The sequence below is a fragment of the Mastacembelus armatus genome, chromosome 14 (assembly GCF_900324485.2).
Source record: "Mastacembelus armatus chromosome 14, fMasArm1.2, whole genome shotgun sequence".
Classification (NCBI taxonomy): domain Eukaryota; kingdom Metazoa; phylum Chordata; class Actinopteri; order Synbranchiformes; family Mastacembelidae; genus Mastacembelus; species Mastacembelus armatus.
Window position 1 is genome coordinate 13,345,922 of NC_046646.1, and position 16,647 is coordinate 13,362,568.

Genomic DNA, 16,647 nt, shown 5'->3' on the forward strand with positions numbered 1-16,647 from the left:
CCCCTTCTGTATGCTGAGCCCATGCAGCACAGCTGGATTGGTGCCATGCAACTAAAGGTCCCTCTCTTTTGCCTAATAACTTTTCTTCTAATTTGTATCAAAATAAAAATCATAACATACTGAAATTTATAGCGACACTTCCCTGTGCTGATAATGGGTCTTAAGTCAAAGACCGATATTGGGGTAGACATGAAAGCTTGGAGTGTTGATTCTGTGCTGGAGCTAATGGGATTACTAGCTCCTGTTCTTTTACTGATACAATTAAAACATGGAGGCAATTCACACACATTCAGTCACTAAAGCAACTAAAATAAATGCACCTCCTAAAGAGACCTTAATGCTCTGTTTGCAGAAAGGACAATTAACCAGCAATAAATGATGAGGGCCACACAAACCTGCTCTAATGTGATTTATGTGGTTGCTTTAGGTCTGGATACTGTAGGAGACTAAAATCATCTAATTTGATTACAAAAATATTAATACAGTAATGACTGTAGGAACAACTTTATCAAGCTTTGAGGCAGTGGAGAGGAGAAAGAGACAGAGGGTCGTGGATCTTATTTGCCAGCTCTTTGGAGGGATGGGGTGTTATTTTTTTGTGTGTGTGAGGGTGGAAGGGGGGATGACAGAAGCGTACCCCTCCTCTCCCTCTCTCGCTCCCTTTACTCCCCTCCTTCTGCCCTCTCCTCCGCCTCCTCCTGCTTTACTGGCCGCTCAGAGACCATTGTTGTTGTGGCTGCCGTCCGGAGAGCAGCAGTGTGTTATAGGTGGGCTGATGTGTGTGAAGGACGCAGTCGCTCAATCTTCAGTCTCTCTGCTGTAGAAAGGACAGGGAGACACAAGGCTGAGCTCCACATTTGAGCAGCAGAGCTCAGAGATTACCGGGCTAAACTCATCGAGGAGAGAACTTTCAGTAGCGCTGCGTAAAGACGCACGTAAAGACTTTTAGCAAAAGACTGTGCTCAGTTCAGTTCACCCCAGAAGGGACTCTGAAATACGGGGCACGTTTTATCACTCGTCTCATTTCACCCATTTTCTCGCCACATCGGATATTTTGAAAAACACTTTTAGAGCAAGAAAGGACAATTTGTATACATGTGCAAATCCATTTTCTCGCTCCCCGTTTGGTTTTCTTTTCCTTCATGGATTTAGCGCTCTGAGTGGCCGCCTGAAGTGGACTTTGCCCCGGGGACCAAAGCTCCTTTCTCGGGTCACCAGGAGAACCTGACAGCTGTCGTTTATTTTTCAGGGGGACTGTTTCTTTAATGGATTTATAAACTCAACTCCGTTTTCAATAGGATACAAAACAACCGAGGCCCCACTCACAGACTGTTTTGGGAAAAGGTACAGCGGAAATATAAGAGCTCCAAATGAGGATTTCAATATTGCCTCGTATCGACCGGGACAAGGAGTGATCGCGGAGGGGACAGGCCGGGAGGAAAGGTGGGTGAAAACAGACTGAGACAGCTGGAGATTCTTGGAGAATTGTTTCATTCATTTTCAGTGTGCACGGCGGAGTGTGGGTCAGATTACAGCAAAAAGCAACTTAACGCAGCCTCATATTCACTTATTTAAAGCCTCAAATTGTGCTGTTAGGGTGGTCTGTCCCTCTGTTTTATTTGTTTGCAGCGATTATACAGAACACAGAGTACATTTGTTCAAATGAGGCAGGAGAAGCTCTATTTTTCCACGTCTTTACCTACTCATTTGCATTGTAAACTAGTGAACTGAACCGCGTTTTGTAATTGCAAACAGGGATTTCAGGACGGAGAGGGAAGCTTTAATATAAGATGATCTTTAACTCCAGGTCATTTATTAGACAGTGAAGCTTCCACACGGACTGTCAAGTCCTGCTCAGAGCAGTGTGTAAAACCACAGGCTCCATTCAACAATATAAAACAGTGACTCGGTTATTTTACATTTCATGCGTGAATCTAGATCTAAGACTTCTGTTTTTTTTTATTAGTCTGCCTGTTTTTACTGCTCTAAGAAATGTCAGATACTGAACCGATCGATCTGATTGATTGATTAACGGCTTGACACAGACGAGTGGACGTTGAAACCCTGCAAGTCACTATAACTTCATAACATGAATTTTAACAGGATCACATTGTTTTTTGGCAGCTCTTAGATTCATTATCCAGGACTGTCTGAGATTAATAGCACATTCGGGGCCCTGGTTTATTGGATGTGACTTATATATATATATATATATATATATATATAGTGCGTCAAAAATAATAATAAAAAAAAAACTTCTCTTCGTTTTTTTTTTATGGCTGAAAAGTAGAATACGGTAGAAGTGTTTTGGCTCAAGCTGAACCCAGCAGAGAGCAGGCAGACAGGCAACGTGCCAGCGGAATTAGCAGCAGCAGGAGAAAAAAGTTTTCCAGTCCTTAATTGAGAAAGAATACGTTTCATTCAGCGAACTTGTTCTTTAAACGGTGTGTGTGTGTGTTTGTGTGTGTGTGTGTGTGTGTGTGGGCGCGGACTGTATGCATGGAGCGCACGCACCAGGGTCTGGCGCCTGTGCGCTGTTATCCCGACTCGCAGCAAAAAAGTCACTGTATTATTCCTATAGTGTCCTTACAGAGTTTATAGTCAGTCTGTACAATGAGTTTCTGTACAGTGCGTTATACATTGGAATCAAAGTTCAACATGCTCTTAAAGTTTAGGTAATCTGTGCGCATTAGTGGCGCAATTGGAGATTATATAGTTCTTTTGCCCTGAGAAGTTATGGGACTTTTTTTTAAGATTAAAACGATTATTGGTTGATTAATTGTAAACTTTCAAAGGAAAATGTCACAAATAAACCCTGTGTCCTAGGTCAACTTCATAATTTACTGAGTTTCTTTTCATATTGTGATATGAAGCTGAAAATCTTTCGGTTTCGAGACATCTGTAGACAGCACTTAGGAACTGGTGCAGGGCATTTTTCACTACTTTCTTATATTTTATAGGCCAAAGAATGAATCTTTAAAACAGCAGGTGAAGTGACTTATAACTTGAACCAAATCAGAGTAAGCATCAGAGTAAGGAGATCATTTTCTGTATTTTAGCCTTATTTACTGTGGCTTTCCACCTCCTTCAGATTTTGTAGATCCAGGCAAGTAAAATAAAATCCCATTATCCTGGGGCAGACTGAGCACCATCCATTGACAAACAACAGGCGGGAACAACCCTGCTCCTCATTCATGGTGCAGGAGAGCCTGGACAATGTAAGGCAGATGAGCGGGACAGTTAGAGGGACATCTGGTTAAGAATACAGCTGCTCACAGTCAAAACAGACTCTTTTTAACTATCTGGCCGAACAATTGTTTGTGTTTTTGCCACCTGGTTTGACACTCAACAGAAAGGCTTGTGTTTTAGCTGCTTTCCACACACACGTCCTTAAAACATGATGTTTCTAATCCACAGATAACCGTCTGCCATGTGTTTCTTTGCCCCTACAGGATCCAGATTTAGAGGTTTTGCGTGTTTCTGAACCTGCCAATGCCAGGAACTAGAGTGTGAGGCCCACGTCAGGCTTCCAACGTTTATTTCTACATTTTACTCACAAGACACACATCTAGAAGATGGTGAGGGTCTGCACAGTCTGGATTCTCCTGCTGTGGTTAACGGACAGAGTCTCGGCCAGGGCTGTTCACGAAGGAAGACCTAAAGGTAAGATCTTTTTTCTACGGATATGATTTCAGTGAAGAACACTTAACATTTTCTCGGTGTCATTAAATGTCATTATACCTTAGGTTTGGAAGTTTGTGTTTCATGAAAGGTAGGTTGTGGAGGGTTGCTGCTTTAAGTCCAGAAACAGTTTGTGATTGCATCATTTCTTCCTTCGTCAATATCTGTTTAAGTTCTTGGCAGCCGTGGCTCCACAGGAAGTCAAGGTGACAAGAAAAATGACAAAAAGGCTGTAGCCATGTCCTGGAAATGTTGAAGGAGGGGAAAAAAAAGCTCTCAATGTGTTTGCGGCCATAAACAGTGCTACCTGATCTGTCCGAGGCCCTGGGGGTCGGAAGTGTAAATCTGTCTGGCTGCGTGCCAGCTGTACAGGGTGACAAGGGAGGGGTTGCAATGGCTTTTTCATTGATGCTTTACAAATAGACGCCAGTGCAGCAAGTCAGGGGTTGTGAACTAAAATCATAAATGTCCATCAGTGGTTACAGGGGTTTTTGTAAGCATCCGAGTACAGTGATGAAAGACAAAGTGGACTGTTGTCCCAGAGGCGTCAGTCACAGAAGTTGCCCCTTTTCCTTCTCAGTGGCCCCACTTCGTACCCCATGGCCAAGCGGGGCCAGTCGGGGCTTGTTGTTCAGATGACAATGTGCAGCAGGGGCCTCAGAAAGACCACTTAGGTTTACTTACAAGACAGATGAGTAAAGAGTCAAACCAGGATTGATCTGAAAGATAAGTGGATCATGAAACATGTGGGTTGGACCCAGAGAGACACCATCTCTAAAGAATTAACTCAAATTACCAAAGCCTGGTCAATTTCCAGCTTTACAGTTTCCAGGTTCATTCCCCACAAACAAGCTTCCTTGTAAATACTTTGCAGATCCCAGCAGAGCAAGTCACATATCATTATCTGTAAGTTAGTAAGCTGAACTTAAAAAAAAAGCTGTTTTTCAATTTTGCACAAATTATTAATGATTGAGGTTTGCCTGGCCTGGTCTGATTCTATAAGTTCACTGCAGGATGTCACTTTGTAGATAAGAGAAAGGCCTTGAAGAGAAACAGAGTAGAGTGTCCTATTTTTTGTTTAATTTTGAAAGCTTCAAGTTCAGAGCTGCTGTACAGACTTTATATGATTATGTTCTTCATCCATGGTGTAGGCTAAAATCAGAATAACCTCACACCCAGCTGCTGTTCCTCCAATATTCAAATTTGACTTTAGTGTTTGATCATTTCAAACATATAGTAAAATGATCTAACCAGTCACAATACAGGACTGTCTCTTTTGTCACCTAAAAGCAACATATGTTTGTAACATATATGAAGCATCTTTGTTTAGTGTATAAAGACATAATGAATCTTTGCCCTTAAATTAAGGAACCGATCTGATTGGATTGGTTTCAGTAACTCGTAAATGAAGGGAGCCAGTCAGAAACAAGAGTGGGTGAAAGCTTGTGCATAGCTTTCTGGTAATAAAATTGGTATGAAGAGGTCGCTGCTGCTATAAATTCTTGGTTTTCACAGCGGGCACTGCTGCCAACGCAGCCGGCTGACTGACTGGTTGGCTTGCACCAGCTGAGCGGTTTGTTTGTGTTGTGTTGTGTTTTGTTTGCCCCCTCGCCTCTGGGTGACAATTCACACTCTGTCGCAAGTTCAACTCCAGGGCATCGTCCCTGTCTCTGCAAGTTCATTAGCATAGCTGCAAGTGTGTGTGTGTGCCATCTTTGATTTACTGCTGACTACTAGTTTTGCTCTATTAGAGGAAAATGTGCATCTTTCTGAGATCACAAATTAATATTTTGAACTCAGTTTGTGATTTCTCAAGCTAAACAGATTAAATGATGAGCAATTAAAAGCGGCCATCAAAATCTTTCTACTTGTTTTCCTTTTGGGTGTTTTGACCAATCACTGTTTCTGATTGTCCACCAACGAGGTTACAGTGTAACAGTGCATTTGGTCCTGAAAGCATTACCACTCCATATACACTGGGCGATTAGGAAAAATGGCAGCGCTTCACTCCGACAAGGGAACAGATTGCCTTTTCACTAAGTACTCACAGGAAGCAATCAGACAGAAAATTGCCCTGGAAAATTGCTTGTTCTGACTGACTGAGCAGTAAGCGAGGTTCCCGGCCAGGGCGCACATATGCTGCAACAAGTGGGTGAGCACATAAATGGAGGAGTGACCCACTGAATGGATGGCACTGTGGCTGATGGTGACACGATAGTAGCCAGTTTATCAGGGCACTCTATCACCAGTTCCTGGGAGCATTAAATGACAGCAGTTGTTTAGGAACATGGTGTTCTATTGCTGGATCTTTTAGAGGTAAACTGAAACTGCCAGGAAGTGTTTTAAGAATTTTTATCTTGTTCACATGGGGCACATTTACACCATGGAAGTTTATAACAGTTTATTAAGACTTATTTGTGCTAAGACGGGAATAGCTGAACCATGACACCCTGAAACCTGGTTCTTTTAAAATTCAAGAATTATGTACAGGCAGCAAACAGATTCAAGGATGCAGTTACTCATCCAGTTATGAAAATGCAACTCAAAATAAAAAAGGTGAAAAATTATGACCGATTTTATATCTTTCCTGTTTTCTTGCCTCTTTATCGTCACCCTTCTTTTTTATTCTACAGATCTAAGGGTCTCCAGGCCTCTGATCGTGCCAGGTTACCCAGAAAATGCCACAGGGGTAGTGGGTGGCCAGGCAAAGCTGGTGTGTAAAATCCACAGGCCAGCATCCACCAAGGTACAATGGCTGAAGACGCAGGTCAGCACACCAGGACAAAGCCAAGAAGGACAGCCTCGCGTCAGACCTCTAACAGTAAGAACCATACATATAAAAACCCCTCGCTGCAATTAGTTTTTTCATGTTCTCCTCAAATTGTTTTGCTCTCTCGATCCTAAAAAGATATTGAAATTGTCTCTCCTCTGTTCAGCCTTTGCAGAGCAACGTCTCCAAGCTGAACACCCTGATTCTGTCCAACATCACCCTGCAGGATGCAGGAGAGTACATCTGCATGGCCGAGAGCACACACGCAGGACGGACAGTACAGGCCATGCAATCAGCGTGGCTGGACGTTGTGCCTGGTGAGACATGTACTGCCAACAACTGGGCATATTCTAATAGTATTTATCCCACTACAATTTGACATTATCAACATTTGACTATTCATTCATAACATAGCATCACAATCTTTTCCAACCTCAACCTTTCCCTCCCACAGGGACCATCACTTCCCAAACTGTAGACCTGACTGCAGGTGAAATCCCCAGAGGTAACTCCATTGTTATGCTGGAAAACGTTGCATTCAAATGTGTCAACACCCGATGATTTTTTTTGTTAAGATAATGCTGCTGCCTCATGTTTGTGTTATTTTAATTCAATATAAAAATATGTCTGTAAAACCATGAAAGTGAAGGTAAGACTGTTGAAGGTGACATTACAGTCATCTTGTGGTGTCCTCCTCTTTGGGCTGGAAAGAACTTCTCTCTTCCCTTCGCTCACTTAGATCTCCAGTGAACCTTTGCAGCCCCTGAGATTTACTCTCCCTCCACTGTCACGCTGCAACATGTTCATTAGCTTCAGTCTCTTCTGTTCACTTTCTTTTTTTTTTTTTTTTTTTTTTTTTTAGAGTGAGTGTTAGCTAGATCGCTCTCAGTCCCACAAAAAAAACCCCAGAGGAACAAAAAGATGAAGAGGAGGGGGTGTTTGCAGGAGGGGTGGGTGGGTTGGGCCTCCTGGTCTCCATTGTCTCCTGGTCTCCATTCATTGTGTTTCTGGGGATGGAAGGTAATGGCATTGAGGAGTTGAAGGTCATAGTTGAGGAGATAGCCACTTGCTTTATAGAGGCAATGAAGAAATATGCTGACTGGTCTGTTGTGTGGTGATGCGTGTAAAATAAAAAGTAGAGCAAGTGATTAAAAAAAAAAAGGTCAAGCAAGAGAAGATGAGGTGCACATCCGGAACAGCAAAATAAAAGTGTGTTTATGGTTCAACAGATGTTCTTGTGGACCTGAGTGAGGACACTTCAGAGCATCTTCTGTTAGAGCCGGGCAACGTGCTGAAACTGCGCTGCGACATGAGCACTCGACCCGGTATGGCAGTTAACTGGTACAAGGAGGGGGTCCGGGTGCTGCCCACACCCCGCATCCAGATCCGCAGTGCCATCATGGAGATCACAGATGTAACGTATGAAGATTCGGGCGTCTATGTTTGTGTTCTCCGGGGAACCAAAGAGCCTGTGAGAAACTTCACCATCACAGTAGCAGGTAAGAACACTAGCACTCTTTTGATTGTGTTGGTTGGTTTGTGTTTTACAAAGCAAATCTGTGGTAATATGATTGTCACTACAGGAAAAATGATAATGTTTCAGAAAAACTGAAGTATTTTTTTCACATACACCTACAAAATATCAGGAGCAGATATGGAAGAAAATGTTTTTATATCGTCTTTATTTGTCACATTTCTAGACTCACTGGGGTCGGGAGATGATGACGAGGATAATGGCTTGGAGGACTCATCGGCTGAGATTGAAAATGATCAAGTTTACTTCTCCAGAGGTTTGTTGGTTGCTTGTCCGCTGCAATCCTTGAGGATTTAATAGGACTTGACCTCCAGGCTTAGGCAGAGCATTCTCACTGCTAACTGCTTTTGGTTGAACTTTGTCCATTCAGGTCCCTATTGGACCCACACCCAGCGCATGGAGAAGAGCTTGTATGCTGTTCCTGCAGGCAACACGGTGAAGTTTCGCTGCCCAGCCATGGGCAGTCCCATGCCAAGCATCCGCTGGCTCAAAAATGGCCGTGAATTTAGAGGAGAACATCGCATTGGAGGCATTAAGGTGAGAATGGCCGCAGGGCGTCATGCTGAATTGTAGTTATGTTTATTTGGATGATCTGACAGTTCTTCAGTATTGTCAGTTTTTTGTCAAAAGAGAGACTTGCTACTTTGGGTTATCCTGACAATAACGTAAGCAGTTGAGAGGAAATTAAGAAATATCTGAGCTTTCCCTGTGTCGTTCCAAGCTGATGTGGTTTCATGTTTTCTGGCTAGCTGAGACACCAGCACTGGAGCCTGGTGATGGAGAGTGTTGTTCCTTCAGACAGAGGAAACTATACCTGTGTGGTGGAGAACAAACACGGTTCCATCTCTCACAGCTACGTCCTTGATGTTCTGGGTAAGACATGACGAGGATGATGCATAATCCATCAAAATCTGGGCCTCATAAAAGAGTGTGCTACTGGGCTTTGTGATGATATTTATGTCAGAAAGAAAAACAGTCAATGGTCAGCACATATCAAAAATACACAAGGTCTTCAAATAAAAGGTTCCATTGTGATGGGTGGGATGAATAGAGGGGTAAGCAGAAGGTGATGAACGCTTGGTGTCAAACTTGGTAAACAGGATGTGGATGGTCAGGAGTCTATACCACTTTTCTACTTCAGTGGTGACAGGAGATTGTTCAGTTGTTCACTGCGCGTCCAATGCAGGGTCAGTTTCTGTCCTCATTGACAGGAAAAGAATAACGAGGCAACTAACGAGATCAGAGAGCGAGAGTACCCACAGATCAAAGAGTTCCTGGCAACAAGCTGACAAAGAGCCACACTAATGAAACCAATCTTAAATGAAAATTCTTGCACTTTTGCCAGCAGCACACACATTACTCTCAGACATTGTATACAAAAGATTCAAGTTTGTTGGCCATTAAATTGCTACACATCTGGATGTTTGTGCCAGTTTAGTATGATTTTCCTCCATATTTGTCCTGCCTATTCAGACTGGTATGAGGGTTACTTATGAGACTGCATGAGAATTAAACCACATTAGGCAGATCAAGTAAATCTTTCTCTATGGCCCCAGAACTTTTTTGAACTGCAGCCTTTGGAAAAGAGAATCTCTGGTTTCATTTTCAGACTTAATATTTGCTCATCACGTCTGATTTCTTCTCCATACAGAGCGCTCCCCCCACAGGCCCATCCTGCAGGCAGGTCTGCCAGCCAACACTACAGCAGTAGTGGGCAGTGATGTCCAGTTCCACTGTAAGGTGTACAGTGATGCCCAGCCTCACATTCAGTGGCTGAAACACATTGAAAGAAATGGCAGCCGCTATGGTCCTGATGGGACACCCTATGTTCAGGTCCTCAAGGTTGGTGACTTAAAATAGTGACATGCATGAAATATCTTGTCTGACTAACCATGTCCTAAAATGTGTTACTATACAACTTTTACTCTGCAATACTCAAAGTTAGTGTTCCACAATGACACAAACTTTTTTTTTGCACCTTTTGTACATTTCCTTTCTCTTCACGCAGTAATGACTATTGTTTACTAATTTTATATATCACTGTCTTTATCTGTGTTGTGCAGACTGGCAGCCTCAACATGTCAGAGGTGGAGGTACTCTACCTGTCTAAAGTTACCATGGAGGATGCAGGAGAGTACACCTGTCTTGCTGGAAATTCCATCGGCTTCGCCCACCAGTCTGCTTGGCTCACTGTCCTCTCAGGTAAACGATGGAGGCCACTGAAGGCTAGATGACATAGTGCTGAAAAGATTTTACTAAATTGAAAGCTTTTTAGTTTTTCCCAAAAAGTTCATGCATTGTCTTTGCCTACATGTCAGTGTCAAGTAACAAAGTTGTGATGCATTACTGCACCAAACTGCATTTAGTAATTGACGTCTTGGTATTGACAAAACTTTAAACAGTATCTGGACATTTGTCCTGAGGGACGAATTTTTTTGTAAAAGTTTTCCCCTTTTATCTATAGAAGAGGAAGCAGCAGAAGCTATGGAAACTATGGAAACCAAGTATACTGACATCATCATCTATGCCTGTGGTTTCCTGGCTCTGATCATGGCCATCGTCATCGTGGTGTTGTGTCGAATGCAGGTCCATCCCAGAAGGGAGCCATTTGATGCTCTTCCTGTCCAGAAGCTCTCCAAGTTCCCTCTTCGCAGACAGGTACAGGACACTTTGTCTCATGGAACATTAAAATCTGTCCACAGATGCTTTGGCTAGTAACCAAGTCTCAACTGACGCTGGGTGATGCTTGAAAGTTCCCGCAAAGTATCATCCGATCATGCCTGAAGTCAAAAGTGTTGACAGCTGTCCAGAATGGCAACACTTGAAATCTTCCTGTATGTTCCCAGTTGCTAAATAAATTCCTCTTTTCTGCATCTCTTCCTTCAGTACTCGGTGGAGTCCAACTCGTCAGGGAAGTCTAGTGCATCTCTGATGAGGGTGGCTCGCCTTTCATCCAGCTGCTCTCCCATGCTGGCTGGAGTCATGGAGTTTGAGTTGCCCCATGACCCAGAGTGGGAGTTCCCCAGAGACAAGTAAGTTACAATACAGAATCCCTTGGGGAGTTGTTTGCAATGATGTAATTGATATTTTTGGAAAGATACTACATTCACGCTTACGTTTGAATTTATTATGACAGAGATCTTTTGTCAATCTTTGAGTTTACGTAAAAGCTGCACCCCTCACAAGGAGACGTTTAGTTTGGCTGCTGGGATCTAGACTCATTTAAACACTGTAGCTCTCGCATCATCTGGAGACCTAAAAAGAAACAAGCCCGCAGTTCGTTTTTGACTCTGCCCAACCTATGCTTTGAGAAGCCAGAACCCCAAATTATGGATTAGCATGGTTTTCATTTGGACATGCTTATTTTCATTAACTCACTCTCTTTCTCTTGCACTAGTTTAACATTGGGCAAACCTCTAGGAGAAGGCTGCTTTGGTCAGGTGGTCAGAGCTGAGGCCTATGGTATCAACAAGGACTGTCCCGACCAGGCTACCACTGTGGCAGTTAAGATGCTGAAAGGTAGGAAAGGAATGATATAGAGACAGAAATAACTCAAGAAATTAACTAAGGTTGGTTGTCTGACTAGGTAAAGCATTTTTGGCTAAATGAAAAGCACTTTTCCCCTCAGATGATGCCACAGACAAAGATCTAGCAGATCTCATCTCAGAGATGGAGCTGATGAAGGTGATGGACAAACACAAAAACATCATCAACCTGCTGGGAGTCTGCACACAGGATGGTGAGTTTCTGACATATGACTAAGGCATTTGTTGTTTTATTTCTGTTTATTATACTCTTATTTGCTTTGAGAATTTATACAAACAGTCTGGAACTGCCTAGACTATCTGCCATCTTGTGATCAGCCAAACTGGAGTATTGGCTCTTGAGCCAATGTTTATAATACTGACTGTACTGACAACAACATCCACCTTGTTAACACAAGCTGTGACACAGACCACTATTTTGGAGAGAACACAATGCCTTTGCTTTACTCTATTCACAAGCCACCTTGTTATTGTAATAACAATAAACCAACCTAATTTAGTAAATGTTCTAGCCATGGTGGCCCCAACCTCCAGGCTAAAACAACAAAAGAAACAGTCCATAATCTTCATACTGTTGTGTCCCCCACCCAGGCCCTCTGTATGTGCTGGTAGAGTATGCCTCCAAAGGCAGTCTGAGGGAATACCTCCGGGCCAGGCGACCTCCAGGCATGGACTACACCTTTGATGTTACCAAGGTGCCTGAGGAGCAGCTCACCTTCAAAGACCTACTGTCCTGTGCCTACCAGGTGGCCAGAGGGATGGAGTATCTGGCCTCTAAAAGGGTATGTTTACATTAAAGAAAGGGAAGAACTTGTAAGGCTGAATCTCCAGTGGGAGTAACGCTTCTTTATAAAGGTTTCATGAATGCAGGAGGTGACAAGGTTGAATGTAAAACCAAACAAGATCCTATTCCTGTTACCTTTTCTGTGTCTCTTTCTTTCTACGCTTCCCATTCCCACCCCCACTTTTCATTTCTTTTCATTTTCCCACCATGCACTCTGTTTGTGTGCTTATCAACATGTCTCTTTGTCTGCCAGCCGGTGTCTGAGACAGACATTCCTGAACAGAAAGCTGCTGCAGCTTCAGTCCTGTTTACTCTTCTCCAACCAGCCGCCTGTCCCTCTGCACAGCTTTGTCCTTTTAGCGCTGCCATAAATCTGTTAGCAAACAGGCAGCAGATCCGTCGTCTGGGTGTAGGCATCGGGTTTCTGGCTCTACGGCCTCCTAAGAATGCAGGAGCCTGAAGCTAACCCTCCATTATGGGGAGACCCACAAACCAAAGCTGGTTCATTTTGCATGTCCCCACAAATCCCACGTCTATTTCGAATGAAAACCAAAATAAACTTAATGACATCCATTCACTGTGGGCAAACAGTGCCTTTCTTTTTTCCTCCCAAACAGTAGTTTTTTTCTTCAAACCCCCAGGTTACTATATAAAGACATTTTAATTTTGTTGCATTCAGTAAAATGAAGCACTGTGTGTTGACTTTAGAGTCCTTGGTCTTTTCATTTTTGGGCAAAATCTGCAAGTGAATCATTTCTCCCTTCCCTGCCTCTGTGTTCTTGCATGATCTTTCCAAGCCACAACCTGGAATGGACAAGAGCATGGCCTGTTAGAAGTCTAAATTCAAAAGAACATTTCATGTATATAAAACAAAAAAAAATTTTTTTAAAAAGGTACAGATGCGACAAAAAACAACGTATTCAGCCCATTAACCAGGGCCATTTAAATCTTATGTTAATCTTCTAATCTGGCAACCCAGCAGTTGGCCTAAAGCTCATTTTAGGGTTTTGTCAGTCTTCAATTCTGTCTCTCCTCTCTCAACAGTGCATCCACAGAGATTTGGCAGCCAGAAATGTTCTGGTAACAGAGGACAATGTGATGAAGATCGCTGACTTTGGCCTGGCAAGAGGAGTTCACCAGATCGACTACTACAAGAAAACCACTAATGTGAGTGACATTTTCAGGAAGCACTTTTTGCTCCTGAAACTCCCAAGTAGAGAACTGGAGAGATGGAGTGTAGCTAAATTACTGCCCTCCTTTTATTTTTCCACAGCTGAGGAAGTCTAAATGACTTCCTACAAGAATACTAAAATATCCTACTAAAGTAGCATTACAGTAGTAGATGTTAATCAAGAAGATGATCAAATGTTGAAACCATACTCTTGGTCTGTAGCTGACCCTGAGGTCTGACCCTCATATGGCCCCTAAGGGATCAATAAGGTGTCAGGTTAACACCACCAAGATATTTGGATTGTTAAAAGGGCAAAGTAGAAACTGGTTGATTGCAAAAAAGAACTGCCTCATGAGCCCTGCTTGTAAATATGTCTGCTCCTCAGCCAGGTCCCCCTGCCTGTCTCCTTCCACAGCTTTAATACTCGTCAAGACAGATGTCTGATGTTTCTTCTGACTGGCAGCGGGCTTAATGGGACCTAATTGGAAACTAGGGAGACGAGGCGGGAGGAGGGAGAAAATTATGAGGGCATGGAAAAAGCATTTACAGTGAGACAAAAAGAAAAATGGGGTTCTATCATTTCCGTGTCCACTTTGCAGGGACGACTGCCGGTGAAGTGGATGGCACCCGAAGCTTTGTTTGACAGAGTCTACACGCACCAGAGTGATGTGTAAGTTCAACTTCTCATACTCAGCATCTCGGCAGTAGAAAACCTGAAGTGTTTTATAGCAAAGACAATATGCAGTACAAGAATTAATGTGCAAAGATTGCCCCAAATCACACCACTAACAAAAACCTCTATCACCAAAATAAGTATTCTGTTGTATCATATCTTGATTTGCTCTCTGTTAGGCTCCATACATCCTTTTATACCACAGTCAACACAAGTAAATACGTCCTGATCATTAATTCTCTGTCTCTCCAATTCGTGCCTGTGATCAGGTGGTCGTTTGGTGTACTAATGTGGGAGATCTTCACACTGGGTGGCTCACCCTACCCTGGTATCCCTGTTGAGGAGCTATTCAAGTTATTGAAGGAAGGACACAGAATGGACAAACCCTCCAACTGCACACATGAACTGTAAGCACTAGATCATGCATTTCATTTGCGTGTGTACACTATAGTCCTCCATGCTAGTTCGGGTAGTATACCTCAGGTCACCACTAGAATCACAGGGAATATGCTTTCAACTTAAAAATTTCACGGGCCCCCTCATGTAGGTGTCGTGGCCATGTTTACCTAAGGGGGGTAGTTGTCACCAAGTTACATGTACGTCTCATGTTGTGTTTTGTTCTCTGTAGCTACATGATGATGCGTGAGTGCTGGCATGCTGTTCCCACTCAGAGACCAACCTTCAAACAGCTGGTGGAGGAGTTGGACAGAATGCTGTTGTCCATCTCTGACGAGGTGGGCTTCAAACACACACACACACACACACACAATCATGCACATATGCTAACATATACACTGACAAAGACGTACACACACATTCTGTTCTAAAATCTGCTGTCCAGATGTCTTGAGCACACACAAGTGAATGAGTAGAAAGTAGGCTCCTGGGCTTATAAACTCCAAGCAGCAAAATAAAATCAAGCTGCACTGCCCAAAAGGCTGAAATTTCAGATCCTTTTTCACCAAATACAGTGAACAATTCATGCGATTCCTTTGTGGTTTTTACTTTCACTTAATCACAGAAATACAAAGCCTTATATACAAATCAAATAATTTTTAACCAATCCAAAATCGTTCTGCTGACATGGTGGTCTGAAACTGCAATGGCACTGATTTTGCACATATGCATCTCTTTTGGTTTGGACAACATTAAATGAACACCATGTTCAATGGCGGTCTGAGAACATGTCAAATACAATTTCCACTACTGTTCCACTGCCACTGCCAATTTTACAAACATTTAAATGTGGATTAGTTTGTTTTTCTCTTGTTGTAATCAGCTTCTGCAGATACACCAGCATTTCTCTAACTTCTTAACCCCCTCTCTTCTCTCAGTACTTGGACCTGTCGACCCCCTTCGAGCAATACTCCCCATCATGTGAAGACACTTCTAGCTCCTGCTCCTCTGACAATGACTCGGTTTTTACCCACGATGCTTTGTCCACTGACCCCTGCCTCCTGGGCTACCAGGACGTGCGCTCCCGGATAGACATGAAGACGCCGCTTCGATAGGAACCAAAACATAAAACGCACGTGAACACAACAGTTTAGTTTGGCAAATTTGGTTAAGCGACACATCCACTGGTGGCCATATTGGAGGTCCAATGCAACATTTCCAATGTTAAGTTGACAGTGGACCTCCATCATGGCACCACTTAAAGCCCTTAGTGAGAGGTTCTTGTACACACAGACACACACACACACACGCACGCACGCACACACGCACGCACACACACACACACACACACACACACACACACACACGCGCACACACACGCACAGAAATACATACAAAGACACACAGGTGTGCATATGGAGCAATGAGGCCAGTGGGCTTTGTTACATGGAGATTTGTAGGAAAATGTTTCATTGTGGGCAGAAGAATGAGCAGAAGAAAGGAGGACAAAAAAAAACCAAAACATGGTACTTTGAACGATCAGTTCTGGCACTGTGCCCAAGAACAGATGTGATGTTGGAAAACTGCGGCACTAAAAACAAAAGAAGAGACCCTGGTACTCAAAACAACTCAAAATGCTTTCTGGGATCACTGTCCTTCAGCGAGGCAACAAACAATGATCTCTTCACACAAACCCAATACCAGGGATTGAAACCTTGGTGATAAAGACAGTTAAAAAAAAAAAAAAAGATTTATTTTGCTATAATAAAAAAGAAGAAATTGATTGTTAAATATAAATCACTCTATATAAGATTATTTTACTTTTGTCTTGCTTATTTAAAAACAAAATGATCTTAAATCTCAGGATCTCTCATGCTAAGAAGTTGTTGTAGTGGCAGCAAAGTGCCTGAATTTAGGATGTCCTGTGAATATATTAGAATATTAAAATATTGTATGTACATATCAACAACAGAAAGACGATTTCCTTTTATAAATTATTCTGAATGACACAAAAATGAAGGTTACTGGAGGCGAAAAGGAGAGAAGAATTTAGTCAAATGTTTCAAGTGCCAAACCTGTCACGCTGTTTTTAT

The 16,647-nt window shown here is 42.8% G+C and overlaps 1 protein-coding gene across 1 annotated transcript; it reads left to right on the forward strand.

Moving 5' to 3' along the window:
- The first annotated feature begins 741 nt into the window (after positions 1-741).
- On the forward strand, positions 742-16,296 carry fgfr4 (fibroblast growth factor receptor 4). Its single transcript, XM_026328408.1, has 21 exons — positions 742-1,443; positions 3,453-3,663; positions 6,315-6,502; positions 6,618-6,768; positions 6,906-6,956; positions 7,681-7,950; positions 8,152-8,241; positions 8,356-8,522; positions 8,735-8,858; positions 9,637-9,827; positions 10,049-10,187; positions 10,450-10,643; positions 10,872-11,017; positions 11,383-11,504; positions 11,614-11,724; positions 12,122-12,312; positions 13,359-13,481; positions 14,085-14,155; positions 14,428-14,565; positions 14,787-14,892; positions 15,493-16,296. Exons 2-21 carry the CDS (start codon positions 3,576-3,578, stop codon positions 15,667-15,669), a joined length of 2,838 nt encoding a protein of 945 aa, XP_026184193.1. The 5' UTR covers positions 742-1,443; positions 3,453-3,575; the 3' UTR covers positions 15,670-16,296.
- Positions 16,297-16,647: the final 351 nt, after the last annotated feature.

What these genes read in the sequence shown, in the direction of transcription:
- fgfr4 (XM_026328408.1), top strand. Translation starts at nt 3,576, where the DNA reads ATGGTGAGGGTCTGCACAGTCTGGATTCTCCTGCTGTGGTTAACGGAC. An exon ending in AGTTCCCTCTTCGCAGACAG is followed by an intron (nt 10,644 to 10,871) that starts GTACAGGACACT and finishes CTCTTCCTTCAG; the next exon opens with TACTCGGTGGAGTCCAACTC. An exon ending in GGGAGTCTGCACACAGGATG is followed by an intron (nt 11,725 to 12,121) that starts GTGAGTTTCTGA and finishes TCCCCCACCCAG; the next exon opens with GCCCTCTGTATGTGCTGGTA.